The 19,196-nt window shown below is 30.9% G+C and overlaps 2 protein-coding genes across 2 annotated transcripts in view; one reads left to right on the plus strand and one right to left on the minus strand.

Annotated features, from left to right (window-relative positions):
- Positions 1–2,990, plus strand: part of LOC119839739 (actin-binding Rho-activating protein-like) — a 28,263-nt gene extending 25,273 nt beyond the window's left edge. The window contains exons 4-5 of the mRNA XM_038366174.1: positions 1,701–1,793; positions 2,674–2,990. Coding sequence (XP_038222102.1) covers positions 1,701–1,793; positions 2,674–2,787 — 207 coding nt within the window. The 3' untranslated portion in view covers positions 2,788–2,990. The remainder of the gene's footprint in view (positions 1–1,700; positions 1,794–2,673) is intronic.
- A 5,261-nt stretch (positions 2,991–8,251) lies between these two features.
- LOC119839796 (gonadotropin-releasing hormone II receptor-like) overlaps positions 8,252–19,196 on the minus strand; it is a 45,890-nt gene continuing 34,945 nt past the window's right edge. Inside the window, exons 6-10 of the mRNA XM_038366237.1 lie at positions 16,187–16,374; positions 14,206–14,264; positions 8,835–9,030; positions 8,613–8,626; positions 8,252–8,413 (exon numbers count right to left, since the gene is read on the minus strand). Coding sequence (XP_038222165.1) covers positions 8,252–8,413; positions 8,613–8,626; positions 8,835–9,030; positions 14,206–14,264; positions 16,187–16,374 — 619 coding nt within the window. The remainder of the gene's footprint in view (positions 8,414–8,612; positions 8,627–8,834; positions 9,031–14,205; positions 14,265–16,186; positions 16,375–19,196) is intronic.

The following is a 19,196-nucleotide window of genomic DNA, read 5'->3' on the forward strand; positions in this document are numbered from 1 at the left end:
ATATCAAATATTATGTAATGATAAGGGCATACTCCTATGCTATAAATCAAACCCTTTACTTCGCTACCCCATTAAGCGATTTATAATAGAATTTGGCGAACGTCTACCGTAATTGAACTATGGAAAATATTGTCTAAATTACTGTAAATACTATAGAACTAAAGTTATTGTTTAGTTACTGCTTATAAAATAAATATCAGAATGAGCTTTTTCTCTCATGAACGTAAACTTAGCTAATCTGATCTTAATACAAATAAATAATTGTATTTTTGAATTCATTATGGTTAAAAAAACTAATTCACTACAAAATCAAAATCAAAAATGCGAAAGTGACGATACAGTATACTTATAGAAAACTATGATCGTATATTACTTCCCATGTCAAGGTCCTTTGCGATTCGATACAATATGACGATGCACAAACGAAGCACGCCTAGTAAGATCGTAATGATTGAAGACGTGACTAGAAAATAAATGATACTTAGAATCTTCATACTAAAAATGTAAACAAATCTCTCTTAATTTGTTTTTTATCCGGCAAATAAAATAAATTGCTGACGAAAAGTCTGATCCATTTTAAGTTTTTTTTAGTGTATTAATATCCGCTCGTGGAAGTATTTATATTTACATTATCGATTCTTCTGATCTCTCAAAACACGAGGGTCAATTAATATAACTGATCCTTGAAATTTTTAAATTCCATTTTCTTTGAAAAATATCTTGGTTTAATTTTTAGTTTTATAGCATTGAAATGCTTTATAAATGAGAAATTTTGAAAGAATAGAAAAAATGTGGCAGGATCACGGGTGGCCGAGAGGCTAGGCGTTGCTACGGTTAGGCAAGAAACGCAGGTTCGAATCCTGCCTCGTGATCGAATTTTTTCTATTCTTTCAAAATTTCTCATTTATAAAGCATTTCAATGCTATAAAACTAAAAATTAAATTTAACAAAGGCCGCGTTCCATCGATACAATATTGTAATCATTGAAATAATGTTTCGTATTGGTTGTGATGGTTCTTAATCATCTCAATAGATGGCGTGGGGTGCCCCTTAGGCACATGAAACCGAAAGAGTAGAAGAAATTCGATTACTGTGGCAGGATCACGGGTGGCCGAGAGGCTAGGCGTTGCTACGGTTAGGCAAGAAACGCAGGTTCGAACCCTGCCTCGTGATCGAATTTTTTCTATTCTTTCAAAATTTCTCAAATATCTTGGTTTGAGAACATTTTAAACAATAGAAAAAAAATTATCTTGAGGCGGGATTCGATCCCTATATGCTAGGGTTTGGCCAGATCAATTTTTTTCTCCAAAAATCTCTCACTTGTAAAGCATTTCAATGGTATGAAACTAAAAATTAATTGTCTTAGTTTATTACGTTATAGGCAATGGTGCTGGTAGGTCAACTCATGTTAATAGCTACCTCCGCCCATGAACATTTGCAGAGACGTAACGCCATTTTGCATAACGTCCTTTGCATGCATTGCTTGACTTCTAGGCATACGATAAACCCGAAGGTATTAAATGAAAGAAATGAGAAAGTACAGGCTTGGCTCCCCAACTCATCATACAAAACACATTAGTATTATTCACATGCTAATTCACGTCGATGTTCTTTGGGGCTTTGGTACTTGCCACCGTACGAGTCTGTGTTCGACTCCCACAATATAAAATAGTTAATATTATTTTAATTCATTGTTACAGATATACACGGTCATATCAGATAAATTAGTCGGCATTTTACTGAGGACACGAAAGCATCAATTAACATACTTTGAAGGAGAGGTTTTATTCCAAGTAAGTATATTAATGTGTATATACATATAGATTAAATATTCTAAGTTAAAATATATATATATATATGTACTTAATACCTACCTCCTGCTTTTTACTATTTCTATACACAGTGGGTTGCCTGGAAGAGATCACTCTTTTGTGATAAGGTCGCCTTCTGTGCTGGTCTAGTTGTAAGTTTTTATATTTAAGGTTTATTTGTATACCAGCACAATAAAGTGTTAAGTAAATAAATAAATAAATTAATTAATTAATTAATTTAGGTATAGGTTTTAAGACTTCATTTACTCATAAGAACAATTCGTTCACTGAAATAATTATTCCTTATTGACGCCATTACAAAATCGCTATCTTTTTATCACATTATTTTAGAAGTAGGAAAATGAATAATTGACAATTTGAACTCTCTTTAACAATAATTTTATTGTGTACTTGTAGAATTTCAATGATTCAGTAGTTCGCATTTATTGGTTGTATCTAAGTAGTGAGGCTCAGTGGTTAGGGCTTTGGACTTAAATCGAAAAGTCTAGGGTTCGAGACCTGCTAGTATCTGCACATTCTCATCACCACACCTATACCCACACCACATCTAAAGAATTCGGATCAAATTACTGCGCAATAATTTAACGAATACCTTAATTAACTTCAGCAAATATACTATGAAAATTAATTTAACATCAAGTCCAGTTAACGTACCAATAATTAATGAAATGTTTATAAATAATATTTATTCATCTACAACATAAAATTTATTCCCATATCACAATGGTCAAACAAACCGTTACCAATTCAACCAAATCCCTCATAAAGCAGTGATACATATATCCACTAGAAACAGCTGGATATTACTGGATATTAATAAAATGATCACTATTTTTTCTAGAAACGCGATGATGACGTCCCCGTATTCCTCATGCAATCGATCGCCGACATCAGAGCGTACTGTGATAACAAGGCCTTACAGGCGCGACGATCAGTGTCGCCCATGCCTAACTAACCCGTCTAGACGCACCTTTAAAATGCACACAAAAGGGCCAATGTAAATACCCCCTTATGATTATGTACTAGAATAAATTTTCTACAAAATATGCAGTAAATTGGACGTTGAACGGTAATTTGCTATGTGAGTAAGCCTATCATACTGCAATCAATCGATTTTTTATACGTATACAATATTTGACTCCACAATTCTTAGAACTAATGTATCGCTCGTTATGTCACCAATTTACCGCATATTTTGAGGGATTTTTATTGTATCATTAAAATATGATGTTTTTAATAATAAAAACCGACTAATAATCTTAAAATAGTTCAAATAAAATGATATTTGTGTATATCCCTCAAATACTTTCATTTTATTTGTGAGTAGATAGCGTATTTCTAAGTCTTACTTTTTATTTTCTAGAAACGTCTTTACATTATTGAGTAAATATAAAAATATAAATGTTAAACTGTGTTGGTCCAACATCAGATGTCGTTTATTAAACAGTATCAAAATAAGTAAGATAACTTTAAAGAAAATATTAATCCTTTTAGAAATATCAAAAAGATTTATATTTCAACTTATACCTGAAGATGGCACTTGAAACAATTAAATTATTATTCTAAAAGCGAGTTGATCTTCAACTTTACAAACAGAAATGGATGATTAATTAATCTTAAGAGAATAATTTCTGTACGACCACAAGATATGTCAATTGCATCAGATGTTTAATATTAAAGTACGATAAATATATTATACACGAAACTTAATATTTACTAGTTCACAAATTTCGGCATAAAAGCTAAATCATGACACTATAATATAGACATAAACTTGGCAAAGGCAAATATTGTACAAATATTATACATTTGCTGCTTTCCCGTTTTATTAAGAAATGTTATGAGTATTTACGTAATTTAAAACAAGTGTGGCTCATAAATTTCCATCAATCGTCAAATCGTCGGTTGCCTGGAAGAAATGGCTTATCGCCATAAGGCCGCCAATTGTATACAAATTCCTTTGTCACAATTATTACGTTATATTTTGTATATTTGTGTATACAATGAAGAATAAAAAACATAAAAATACACCAAACATCGTTAAAAGAATCGTTGGAAGAGGTTTTAAGTATAATCAACTGTTTTATTATTTTCACGGTGGAGTATTGAATTAAATAAAAATATGCAGCATGTTATTCAAATACGAGTTCCCTTAAAAATAACAAATGTAGAAAATCATATTGAAGAAGTTAAAGACTTTTTAAACCTATTGAATGCGTGATATAGACGAGATTGAAAATCGAGTTTAACTTGTTATAAAGTCTTTAATTTCTATCCAATAATACGTAATTTGCTTATTGTATGTTTATTCATCGAATATATATTCCAGTATTAGTTCTGTTTATCGAATCTTCTACTTATATCTTAAAATTGTTTCTGTTTTAGCAGTAATTTGTATCAAATTCAATATTTAACACCCACATATCCTTTGATACAGTACTTTTATCCACAACTGCTTCAGTCGGAAAACCTTTATTTAAAGAACTCGAGTTATTTTTAATTTGTTTCGGTTTATCTCGATATTATTATTATGAAGAATTTTGAAATAAATCACATAAAGAGGTTTTTTGTCATTCATTAGGTTTGTAATTTTATGCTAAACGATAAATACGAGTATTAAATCGATTTTTGTGTCCGTTCTAGATTTAATCACAACAGTTTTTCAGGCATACTATAAGTATATTTATAATATATATATATATATATATATATATATATAAACAATTGCTTTTATCAACAGATAGAGAATAACAATTCTCTCACGAATCAGTACTCAATTAAAATAATTAAATGGATATTGTTGTCTTAAGTATTCCATTATGACGTAATAGATAAAATGTATGAAAACTGTTACACTGTTCATCAGAGTAATAGAGAGCCTTTTATATAACATATTTAGGCCATCATAACAAACTATCAGACCTGGGACGAAAATGTGATAACGTCTCGATACAACCTTTCATCTAATTCCAATATTGACGAAGATTGTAATAAATATAAGTTGTTCATTCATTAATTATATACAAAAACAAAAGTACCTAAAGAACATGTTATTGTTTGTTCAAGCGGCAGTGTAATCTAGATAATTACATTATAATATAGACCGTTAATGATAATTTAAAACAAGGGCATAGTAGAATTCACTCTATTAAGAATATCTAGTCATTAATTAGACTATTTACCGAGTAAGTGCCAATGTATGTAAGAATGTATGTATGTATATAGTTTATGTGTAAGAAATAAAATATGAATAACAGTAAATGTGATTTATTTTCTCAATTATTTTATGTAAATAATAATTGCTTGCTACGACAGCAATAATTTATCCTCCCAACTGTTATAAATGCGAAAAAAGCTATCTGCTAATCTATCTGTCCGTATGTATGACTATATCTTCTACACGCCTAAACCACTTAATTTTGCTAACTCAAGGCTAACAGTTTATTTGATTAATACTTTCTCGTGTAAAATTCGTAATAATGAAATACTTTTCATCAAATGAAATATAGTTAAATCATTAAGAAAATTTATTAGGCATATTATTTTGGTTAACTACAAAAGGGAACTAATTCTATTCCGAAATAAAAATGATTTTCAAGATTACGCGTCAACAACTTCAACGCGTACGATAAACTTCGAATTTTCGAAAACAAAAAAAAAACGTTTTTTTTTTAATGTAACATCCGACCTCTTTAAAAGCCATATATTCTAAAGTCTCAAATATATGAGAAATAAAGCCCATTTCGGAATAAATTTAATAACATTATCCATCCGATATTTACACAAGCTACCTACATACAAATGAAAAATATTTTTCTCTTAACGTTTATCGACAACTCAAACAATTTTCCCTGTTTCAAACAGCCGTAAATATTTGAAGATCCCAACAATGAAGTATTCAGTGCGTGTTACGAGCTCAATTTTCGTAGCCTTAATGTTAATGCATTTAATAGAAGCTTCCTTTAACCGAAAAAGCCACGGTAAAAGCATGACGTGAAATTTTATTATACTAGATGCCCGTCCCAGCTCCGCCCGGATATCAAGATTCCTGTTTTATCCTAAGGGAGGGTAATTTAATCGAGATAAAAAGTACGATTTTAATTTAAATCCGTTCTGTAGTTCCAGTCAGTTCCGTCCGTGATGAACGAACAAACATCCAGACAAACAAACTTTCACATTTATATAGGTGTGATTAGTGTATAGTGATTAGGTGATTATTTTATATATTTTGATGGTATCTATTATTTTGCGGGTAAAATGGGGACTTAATGTAGGAGATCCGATTATTATTCATTGGTTTATAGGCCAAGGGCATGTTTTAATGTGGATAGCAGTCAGTTACATCAACGCCTCTGAGGACAAAAACTTCTGACTTTCTTGTGGTACAAATGACAAATACGATTAGTTTCAATAGTGAAATGAAGGATAAGACGATAATAAATACAAAAAACATACTTATATAGCGCATATTCAGTGTAAAATTAATGAATTCATAATTATAATATTTTCATGATATATATAGAAACGGATTTCTATTCCAATTGGGCTCATTAACATATATTGTGATCTAATAAATCAGATTATCTAGATCCAGATATTCCTAGTAAACCAGATGTCAGAGCACATATATATTCAATGTGGATGTGCTTGTGTGAGAGCTTGATATGTTTTGATGCTTAGCAAATTTCAGCATTTCAATACTCTCTTCATAACGTAGAATATGTGCTATAACAAGATATAATATTTAAATATTGTCAATGAAAATGTTGTTTTGGAGTTGAAATAAAAAAGCGTATGTAAGTAAAAAATTATATTACATCCAAAACATTTAAAAACTTAGAAATTTTGAAAGAATAGAAAAAATTTGATCACGAGGCAGGATTCGAACCTGCGTATCTTGCCTAACCGTAGCAACGCCTAGCCTCTCGGCCACCCGTGATCCTGCCACAGTAATCAAATTTCCTCTATTCCTTCGGTTTCATGTGCCTAAGGGGCACCCCACGCCATCTATTGAGATGATTAAGAACCATCACAACCAATACGAAACATTATTTCAATGATTACAATATTGTATCGATGGAACGCGGCCTTTTGTTAAATTTAATTTTTAGTTTTATAGCATTGAAATGCTTTATAAATTAGAAATTTTGAAAGAATAGAAAAAAAAAATTTGATTACTGTGGCAGGATCACGGGTGGCCGAGAGGCTAGGCGTTGCTACGGTTAGGCAAGATACGCAGGTTCGAATCCTGCCTCGTGATCAAATTTTTTCTATTCTTTCAAAATTTCTAATTTATAAAGCATTTCAATGCTATAAAACTAAAAATTAAATTTAAAAACTTACTTATATTTCAATCGATTACATCACAACAATTTAAACATCTATTTACGACATTGTTTTACCATGTTTTTACATATTAATTAATAAATAAATAATTCAGTTGATTCTCTTACGATTCCTACTAATATTATAAATGCGAAGGTTTATAATTATTTGTGTGTGTGTTTGTTGCTCTTTCACGCAAAAACTGCAAAACCGATTGCAATGAAATTTGGTACGTAGGTAGCTGGATAACTTGAATAACATATAGGCAACTTTTTATCCCGATATTCCTACGAGATACGGACTTATGCGGGTGAAACTGCGGGAATACTTATTGGAAAGATATAATTACTCATATAATGTTATTATTATCAACTTTTTACATAATCATTTCCAACATTTATTTTCTAATATTGATTCTCCAGTTCTTTGTCTCGCATTAAGTATTAAACTAGAAATATAATAAACATTTGTCTGAGATGTCGTGAGAGCAGAGATGTATTAATTTACATAAATAATATGATACTATTTTCTACACGTGCTTAAATTATAACGGTTTTTCCATATCATTAACAAGTGTGAAGTAAGTACTTCTTTTCATAGTGTTTTATTTTACATTATGTTAACTGAGTTTCATTCACAACGAATATTATGTTATTGAATCCAAATTACAACTGTGACTTATACAATATAAGCCTAGTGAGCAATTATCAATTGAAATCTTATTTTATATTATAATATTTTCTTAAGCACCAATTTATAATACAGTGAAATTGATAAATATTCACATTTTTAACTAACTTAACTACAACGAATTTACAAAACAACATTATTATCACAATTAACTTACATCATAAGGTATTAACCAACCTCTTACTAAATAATTTTGCTCTTTTCTGTCAATTCATCTTACATAATGTCATTTGACACTACTATATATATTTACAAAATTTCCACACAAATTGTTTATATTCATTCAATGATATCTACCGATTTACCAGACAGGCCTCTCGCAAATAGGATACTTTAAGAACTGGCTTGAAAAGGTCAGATACCATCAGCAAATTGAATGAGTGATTCTCCAAAGAAATCCTTAATTACTTGGTTAACCGATTAGTTTGTACAGTGAATATTTCATACGCTTTCGTCTTGTACTCCTCAAATTGCCGCTCACTCCAGCACGGGAGTGGTTCCGTACTCCCGCTGGGTACAACTAGAGAGGTTTCTTGATAACCACCGATGTACCGAGACTTCAAGTTCTGAAAGCAAAGGGTGGTACGTGAATTGAGATTACATCTTGTGTAATGTGATCTTTCAGGAGTATGTATGTATAGATTTTTTATTTTTATGGGGGATGGATGAGGGAAACTTCCTTTGTTTCTTAGTTAATTCGGAAAAACATTATCCTAAATAGAAATAAAACCTAATGCCACTATGCCATTTCCATTTGTAATATACCAGTACGCCTTTACCTATTAATAAAAAAAGATACGATTAATTTATTTGAATAAAGTTATTGGGATCGATAACCGACCAAGTTTCAAATTCGAATGCGGATTAATACATGTAATATTGAAATTGATATGGATAATCTTTGTAATGTATCTACAAACAACACCATATTTTTGGTATTGCAAAAAAACTTCCGCTAGTACATGACTGTATCAACATATAACGTACCGGGTGAGCGCCCGACCGAGTACGGCCCTTCCGGCCCCCTCCATTCATGCGACAGTCCAAGCAAGGGAAACCTCCTAAACATACCTCCTCCACATACGTGATCCCCGTCAAGGGGGGACGCCCTTGCGCGTGTCACTACCAGGGTGCACCTACAGTTCACCCACGCGTCCGTGCATATACTTACCAGCCCTTCAGGCTAACCAAAGATACAGATAAACTATTTCATTCAAATACAACAAAGCCGCAAGCTCTGTATACAATTAAACAATTTTCAGTTAAGTTTTTTTTTTATAAGTTAAGTTTTAGTGTGGTAAATCTTCTATAAACTTATACTAAATATCAAATGTTTCACGTTAGTGGCTTCACTTTTATATCAATATAATACAACTTTATAAATAGTATTAATTGTTATAATTCTGATAAATTTTTAGAAATCTAGAATATCTAAACATCGTCCAGTGAAACAATAGGAGCATCAATCAGACTGTGAATTTGATTGATTCTACGAATCTGTAGATGTACCACTTTAATAGTATAATATCATAATTAATTAACAATGTGGTTTTGGATTAGATGAATTATATACAATGACAATATTATGTAGGGTTTATCTTATCCTAGCAGAGGGATCATTGCTTAAAAACTAAAGCATAAATCTGTAAGTTACCTACATAATTTGTGTAACTCAATGACTAAAGTGTATTTCTTTTGATTCAAACAAACTCTATTTTTATTTATTTATTTATCTTTCAAATACATTAAAGCAAAGCGGTATCCGGTAGTAACGTTTACTTTGTAATAATTATACAACGAATAACATTTTATAAAAGCTGTGGTATGAACAAATATTAATTAGGTCATGGCTATGGATGTGGTATCCACAACACAACGTTAAATTGTTACTCAATAACCACTTGTGTATGCGTAAAGTACAGCGATATTATATTAAATTTTAATATGAATACAATGAGAATACGTGACAAAGACAAGAATGTTTTTACTAATTAATAACTTGCACAGATTGCGTATAATTTCAGATTATCATTATAAAATGCCATCGTTATGAAAACAACTTATTTAGAGGAAAAATATAATCAAAGGATTATTTAAATTCTCTTAAATACATCATTAACGATGGGAAGATGCATGTACATAAGTATAAGATGTGAAGCACACCTAGTTGGTAACAATGGGACCACATTAAGAATTTAATATGTATGACTAACGTTGATTGATAATGAAGCATTGCTTGCTAGTTTGAATTTAACAGGATGCTTTCGATGAATTCCTATTTTGATCAGCATTTAATTAACGAGATAGTGAGATATTGCGGTCTAATTCGAATAGAAACTATTTATAGGTAAATTCATTTATTATACAGCGATAATTGTACCTACTTCTCAGAAATAGAATACCATATCTGTACTTTATAAATAAATCGTCTCGTCGAGTTGAACGGAAACGTAAAAAAAACTATAAAATTAATTGTAAATTATTCAGATCGTGGTGACAATTTGCCAAGGGCCCGTGTAGATGCTATTTTTGAAATGATGTTTCAAATTGTCTGTATAATTTCTCACGTACAAATTGATTTGAAAGTAATCTATCTTTATAAGGCATTCTATAATTAGATATAAACGTCTACGAATTTAAAGTCATCTTTTGAGTTATCCAAATCTAAAAATTTAAATATTAAAATATCCTACTTTAAAAGATATTATTTGGAATGAACTTATTTACATCTTATAAAAATTGTTATGTTAATATACTGAATACATTTTTTGATTAAAATGTTCGAAAATAACTAGAATGTTATAGGTCCTGGTTCTTTCCGTACATCCTTCGCTATCGCTACGCCAACTTTCTCATAGTCATTTATCATTCGCACAGCCTTCAATGTCAGTGATTAATACGACCATCTAAAACACCCACTACAAACCAACTATTGCAATCATTCACAGAAGCTAGTCCTAAGAACCTGGGTCTAATGAGGTAATATAAAAGATTTAGTATAGATTTTGTGTGTGGGAGCTAAAAAACGCCTTCGAATTGGGCCAGCTCGTACCATCCCATAGACAATCGGCGTGAAATACAAGCGTGCGGATGCTAATATGTTTCGTTGGTGAGTGGGGGAGGAGGAGGCTGGAGTTCCTGTCCTCATCCTTCCCATTCCTTTCCTATATTAACGTAATCCTTTCGCTCTTAAAAGCGGGCAACGCATTTGCAGATCGTCTGCTATCGCTGCAAATGTGTGCCATGGATGGCAGATATTTCTTACCGTCAGGCCAACCACCTGTTTGGTTGTCCGCTCTAACTCGTTTAAAGAGATTTATAGGATCTGCTAGATTAATAAATTTTTGTTTTTAGACAACATGATCGCGGCGCTTACACGTCAACGACTATTCGTATAAAAAAATGAAGATGTCTGTACTTAAATATATCACTCTTGGCTATACCACTTCGAGATTGGCTAGCTAGTTTAATATTTTATCCGATCTACAACTAAATGTTATGAAATCAACAAAGTATAATATTATCTTTACTATTAACTTTAACATTTTTCTCCTTTTGAGAAGTAACTTCACCATCAGAAGCGACATCAACAAAAACCGATAATTTATTTAAAAACCTATTTTTAAAGTGACTACAAGGAGATATATATTTTTTTTATTTTATAATAATATATACATGTCTAAACCTATTTATGTATACAATATTTATATATATATATATATATGTATGTATTAATTTTTTAATCTCTCTTTATATTTATCACGCATGTATCTGTGATGAAATTTCCGTTTTGTACGACGCCTACTCTCTTACTTCGCAGCTTCACCCTTGCTTTGTGGTTGTCTGGTAGAAATCGCTCAATAGCGCCTTCTGTACCTTAACTTCTTGTGCTGTATTTTTTGTCAATTTCTTTGTGTACAATAAAGAATTTTTATTATTATTATTAAGGAGAATATAATTATACCATTTATAATAATTGTTCATCTCTAATGAAACAACATGATAATAATTTTTATACAGGTACTAGCGTCCGACCCGGCTTCGCCCGTGGTACATATATAGCCTAAAGCCTTCCTCAATAAATGGGCTATCTAACACTGAAAGAATTTTTCAAATCGGACCAGTAGTTCCTGAGATTCGCGTTCAAACAAACAAAGAAACAAACTCTTCAGCTTTATAATATTAGTATAGATTAGAATGATATATAATACAAAAGTAGTATTTGTAAAATTGAGTACCATTATAGCGTCTAATATTAAAACGTGAACAAAGAGATGTAACATGAAAAAAAAAATATTAATGTATTATTTAATATGCGAAAAGAAATGAAAAATATTGTAGCTAGTAATAGTAGTTTTATTTAACTTTACACACGAATATTATTTACATCCGTCCATTTTAAGGTAGGAATTCCTGTTAACAGTTTAAATGGCGAAACTTTACCCTTTCCAACTAGCTTTGTTTGCATTTTAGACGTTGTGGTTGAAAAGCATGAAGTCTGATGAACTAAAGTTATATTTTAGGTGAATTAATTTTCCTATTTAAATCCAGTTTTCCATCTTGATACACACAAATAGGCTATTTTAATATTTCTGAAAGCGTCTAGACCGTCATGAGGGTTACATCGTCAATGTAATTAATTGTGATCAGTAGTTCGATGCGTGGGTGCTAAGCCGATTTTATTAATTAAATGCGTAGTTAAAAGTTTTTGATAACTCTAAAATTATTATTATTGAACAAACATTCAAAGTGACCTCTTACTGAATGTCGAAACATTTTAGGATCCCGTAAGTTTGATTTTGTAACATTGAGACCAATAATAATGTTTTTTTGATGATTGTATAAGTAAATATATAGTATAATTAGAAGTTATTGATGGTCATCTTTAAATTGGAGACAGGCGGTAATGAGAACTATTAATATATCGTAGTGTTGTAAGTTGTCACCATCAGTTCTAATACATACTCTACACATTTGAATGATCTGAATGAATGATAGCTAATCTTCAAACTCAATTTATGTAAAATAAATGTAAAAAAAAAAAAATCACAATTTATCCCAAACCTACGAGGTATTAATTTTTACGCGTTACGCGTCATCGGGTACTCAATAAAAATTTGATGGATTATTTAATTTCTATATTTACATACGCAATTTTCACTTCGTCATTTTCATTTGAATACCACTAAAGGCATTTTAACCCTGTATCTTTTCAATATTTTAATATACCAAATAATATTTCCCTATAATATGTCTGTTTAAATGTTCTTCGAACACATTTTTTTCTCTTTTCTGCATTATCTAGATACAGAATCCGTTCGAAATATTATTTATGAAAGTCTAGTATTAATATACTAAAACATTGTATCGTAGACATTACATCGTTTCGGTTCAATTGTAGATGGTATAATTTTTTAATGATAATGTTGTTTTATTTCATAATGGTAAATGGTATAACATAAATGGTAAAATTTTCATACAAAGCAACATTTATTAACATCTTTGATGGCAGCAGGTTGAGTTACATTTCTTTTGATAACTCTGAAAATAGGTAATCATCCTATTTCTGATCCAATTCAGGCAAAAAGGTTCTATAATGTGGCTCATCGTAATATCTCCTACATAATGTACACCCTAAAATCTCCAGGGAACATTAACACTACGTAAAAAGCTGAAAAAGGTAACTTTCATGTCTCTCTTATATTTTTTTCCCACATACTTTATTCCTAGCTGTACTAGATAAATTAACTCACGTCTCGCAAAAGCGCTGTGTAAATCCCTTTTCAGACAGACAAGTATTTCATTAGACCTCGAAAAATCATGTTATTCCAGTGAATAGACGATTATTCTAAAATATACATGTATCATGAAATTGACAAAACTTTGCAATTAAAATTAACTTGATGTCATATTTAATTTTAAATTCGTTCGCATAGAAGATAAAGGGAATCTTATATCCTACTAATATTAGAAACGCATAATTTTGTAAAAATCGTTTATGTCTGTTACTCAAAAACAGCTAATCGAATCTTAATGAAATTTAAGATAAATATTATAAGAATAGAGATGGATAAACGGTCTGAATTAGCACATAGGCTATTAGTGTTTTACTCGTTATTAGTTTATTATTAAGTGGCAGCAGGTTTCTAATAGATTTGTATAAAAAGAAATATTATAAAAAATACTGAATCAGTAATTATTATTTTAGAGTAATCAAAGTAACTTAAAACTTAATTAACTAATAAAATGTATCAAATATAAATACCAAACACACCAAAGACGAGAATTTTATACTTAACTTTTGTATACATTTATTTCTTAAATATATTAGTTTACAATAAAATCCTATCATACTTACATTGTTGGTTTGGACGACAGCTTGTTGTTTGCTTTTATATTTCCCTGGCTCCATTATTCCTGTACGGACAATAAAATTATATTGTTTCAATTCTCGACAATAGCAAAAAAAAAACGTTATTTTAGGATTAAATTTAGTAACGGCCATTTGTTGGTTTCAGTAAATGAATCCGCGTGGCGACCTCTAAAGGAAACACGGAAAATAAACATTTCATATTTGGAATTTACTTTTTTGTTATTTTACCTCAAAAAACAATTTCTGGTTTCCGTTTGTTGTTATCATGAAATATTGTCACGTTTAATATAATACAAGACTAAAAATCCACTTGAATGAAACAAGATTCCTCATTAGTTTAAGCTGTTAGGTACACCGAATGACACCAAAATCTAAGCCTAGTTGCGGTCACAGCTGTGACTGAACATATTTCACGAACAAATTAATACACCCACAAATTAATCATATGCAACCATAGTTATTGTGCCTTAAATTGGTCAATTACAATTAAAAACATAAATTAATGGACGATTTTTATTATAAAAGAAAATTTTCAATGTTAAAAAGGAGGGCTACTGACCTGTTTTAAAGCCATGATATTACATTGATGTTATCTCAAACATTATGCTTCTTATGAATGTTTCAGATAAAACATGTTAGTCAATTTTATGAGAACGTGTACAGCTTGTGTACGCAGCGTAGGCGATTGAACTTTAAAATTTGTTTTTTTACCGCATACAATTTTTAACTTCTAATAGCAAACGAGACGTATGTAGCAAAATGGTTATTTATTAAAAAGAACGAAACTCTACTACGTAAAAAGGCCTTATTTTTAATATTATATACATTGCCTTTTATATTCCTTTATAAAACCCACTCGATAGGAGTAATTAAGAAAAACAAGTTCCAATTTCCACCAAGCACCAAACTAAAACTGATCCAAAGACTAGGGTCAAAGTGTTTGCCCGTGGTTTTGTCTGAGGCTGAAACCATGGGGCACAGCTAGTCATTATACTATTTATTAGAATGGCAATACACGAGTAAGAATTATGATACAAATTAAGAATGGAAAAGAAATGATTTGATCGCGGGTGTTTCTAAGGAAAAAAAAAAAATAAATAAATGAAGTGTAAGGGAAATCAATTTATGTAACCTTCAAGTTTTTACGTGACTGAACTTAATAAATCGAAAAATATTTTTATTTTTATTAAAAATTTTTAAATATTTTTATTTTTATTTTATTATTATGTATTGAATATTTACGAATGAGTATCACAATATTATGTGTAATGTCTCCTTCATTCTACATTTACAGTATCACATTTTACGCGATATTTCAACAGTTTTTACTTTTACTACTATTGAACTATTTAACATAGAATTGAATAAGTAAATAAATAGAAAAGTTACTCATTTTAAAACACCGCACAGATTTAAAAAATTGAATCTTATAAAACCCTTTGAGACACAATCCCAAATACAGAAAGTAAAAGTTAAAAAAGTCATTGCGAATTTAATTTTAACGAGCCTATTAATTTTTTTATATCAATCGTAGAATATCAAAGGAATACCCGTATCCCCTCGAGGGGTATGGGGCAGATGCGTAATGCATCTGTCTCACTGGTCGATTTTCTTTACCTTCACATTTCTTTAGTTAGTCCCCACCGGGAATCGGACCCAGGACCCACGAATCTTCCCTCGAGCGTTAACCACTGTATTAAACATGCTACCATTGACATTATACTCGTAAACTATCTAACGGGTGATAAACTCAAAAAAACTATATACTGCCACGGGTATGAATTAAAACTGATTTTCTCTCACTGCTTCGCCATTTTAAACCAAAAATAGCTCAAAACCACCGTGAGAAAATTTGCTTCTCAAATGAAAAAAAAACCACATCAAAATCGGTCCATCCGTTTGTGAGCTACGATGTCCAAGACAAACATCGACGAAAAGCTTATATAACTTACTCTCTAATACTTACTGTGTCCATTCAAATTTTCGCTGTGGATACAAAAGATTTTCCTCAGCGTTCTGTTAATGATGTTCATATCCAAAGTATACGACCCGTACACCAGGGGGTCCATGCACGAGTTGGAGACGGCCATGATGAAGAACAGATCCTGGACCCTCGCGGACACCAGCATTGCGGATTCCCGATCGAACATGTACCTGAGGCGTTGGAAATCTTAATCTTATAACTTTTAAGCTGACATAGTTTTATGGGTATACAAATTCTTATTTAGTTATATTAAACACATACAAACTAAAAGTTAATTATCTGTATGTAATTTTGTAAAAAATTAAGTATATTTCTTTGAATGCGTATAGTTATTTATGGGCTTTTTTATGTTTATCTAACTTTCCGTTTTTCTGGATTCGTATTTTTTACGACAAGAATGATTTACATTGTACTTTCACTATATTATAGTATTGGACGAAATCTAAAGCTTCAAGCTAGTAATACATTGGAATATAACTGTATGTATATAGATACAACACCTGTCCTTTGATTGGTCTATCAGCCATACAGCCAGACCTTTGTCAAACTATAAAAGCTGAAAGTTTATCTGTGTATGCCCAGTATACAGATTAGTCATACCGGACTATGAATCTTGTTAGGTCGCGGTGGTTAAGGCAGATATCAAGCATGAAAGGTGTGTGTAAAATTGTGTCTCAATTTTCAGCTATAAAGCTTAGTTGTATTTACTTTTATTTTATTAAAGTACGATGTTAAATGATCCTACCTCTTAAATTCAGTTACAACGAGTTCCTGTCAGGAGCGTTATAAATAAGTTAGTCAAAGATCTCTCCTAATTAGATATAAAGGATACGAATAGAAACCTGAGAGAATTCAAGCGAAAGAAAGGATTTTCTTTACTACCTTTAATTAATGCATTTTTGGAGTCAATTATAACACACTGTACAAGTGTACATTATATACTTTCCTTCTTTACGATGATTTACTCTATTACCGTATCTATATCTCTATCTAATTGTAATCTAATTACTCATACATAATACAGACATAAAATTTCTGTATAAACTATTATTCCATCGAACATAGTTATATACTAGATAATTTCCTCGTACCTTTGTTTTGTATGAATCGATGCAGGTGTGCAATGTGATAAAATTTCAATAAAGAAGGACGCCCTTGGTGGTATCGCTGCTTTTTATATTATTATTGTAGTGGTCTATACACAAACTTTTGTGATTTAAATTATAAACTCACTCTATCATATTTTGTCATTAGTTTTTTGAACATTCACACATAACGGTTGACATAGTCACAATTATTCGTATTAATTCAAGCATATTAAGTAATGTATTCTCAATTAAAAAGTAAATTATTAAAAGTCCCAAAAATATTCTGCCTAATATAAAAGAAACTTCCCTGTATACATTATTGGGAAGTCGCTTCAAAGCAACATAAATTAACGCGGGATGTAACGCTATAAAATTAAATTAAGGCTACGCTGAGATTTCCTATTCCTGTATCATATATTTATGTAATAAGCCATTGCAGTAACCGTACTAAATAAAGTTAGTTGTAAATAATGTGAATTTATTACTGTAACCCAAGACGGTGGTAATTTTCTCGTAAACAAATACAAAACTACTATGTAAAAACTTTCAAACTGTCGAATAGTTAAAATGTTAGTAGATTTGAGTTCGCATAGAAGACTACTTCTATGCGAAGCTGACCGGACCACTAGGTCCGGTCAGCTTTGCCCGTGATATATACAGTTCTTAATTCCAGTAGATCTGAGATTAGCACGGTCAAACAATACAAACTCCTCAGCTTTATATAATTATTAGCACAATTTGGTATACGACGTTTATTACAATCTTCTTTAATTATCCTTGGCACAGATTTGATTATTTCACAAATTTTGGACATTGTAATTTGATTAGGTTATTAATGACCTACTTGGACGCAAGGGAAAAAATAGACTGTCCCGGATTTTTATACGCATAGTTCCCGATCCCGTGGGATTGGCGGGATTAAAACTATCCTTTCCTATCTCTTTTCTGAAAATTTAAGCAGGTTCAGCTTAAAGAAAACATTACACAAGGCTTATCAATTAATAAATATGAAAACAATACATAACCATTATTTGTGTAATCAACCAACTAACCAATTTAGCCCAGAATGTGGGTAATTAATAGAACAATTGCGGATAAATTAGCTTTGAAAACATGTATTATATGGTTATATCAAAAGGCTTCTACAAAAAAATTTTTCGTCATTTGTTATTACTATCACTGTATAGTATAAAGCAAAGTCGCTTCCCGCGTCTGTATGTATGTATGCTTAGAACTTTAAAACTACACAACGGACTTTGGTTTTTTTAAATAGATAAAGTAATACCAGAGGAAGGAAGGAGGTTTATATGTATGATAACATCTATTAAACTTTTCCGAATTTAACGCGTGCGAAGCCGTGGATAAAAGCTAGTTTCAGAATGTAAGTGAAACGGAATCACTCTTTCTTTTAATTTATTATTATATATAGATTCCTTGTAATTGTTATTATATCTGTATTAATTTACTAATTACGGATGTGTTCGAGTAAAATATAATATAATATTTTATTTTGTGATGAATCATCATTCGATAAAATTAATTTTTTTATAAGAATCGCATCTAAAGCAATATCAATGCGATCAATTTATTGTGAATTCTATTCTATTTCATCTTGAATAACGTTTGTGAGACTTTTTTGTACTTGTACGAGCTTTGTGTACATAAGGCTTATTGACGCAGTTTAAATTGTGTTTAATAGATATACTAAATTTAAGTAAGATATTATCACACTAATATTATAAATATGAAAGTTCTTTTGTTTAGATGTTTGTCCTTCAAACTACTGAACGGATTTTGATGAAATTTGATAGACAGACAGGTTATGAGCTGACTTGGATAATATGATACTTTTTAACCCGATTAAAGGCTCTCTTGGGATAAAACAGGAATCCTGATATCCGGGC

This window comes from Zerene cesonia, chromosome 4 (assembly GCF_012273895.1).
Source record: "Zerene cesonia ecotype Mississippi chromosome 4, Zerene_cesonia_1.1, whole genome shotgun sequence".
NCBI classification, from domain to species: domain Eukaryota; kingdom Metazoa; phylum Arthropoda; class Insecta; order Lepidoptera; family Pieridae; genus Zerene; species Zerene cesonia.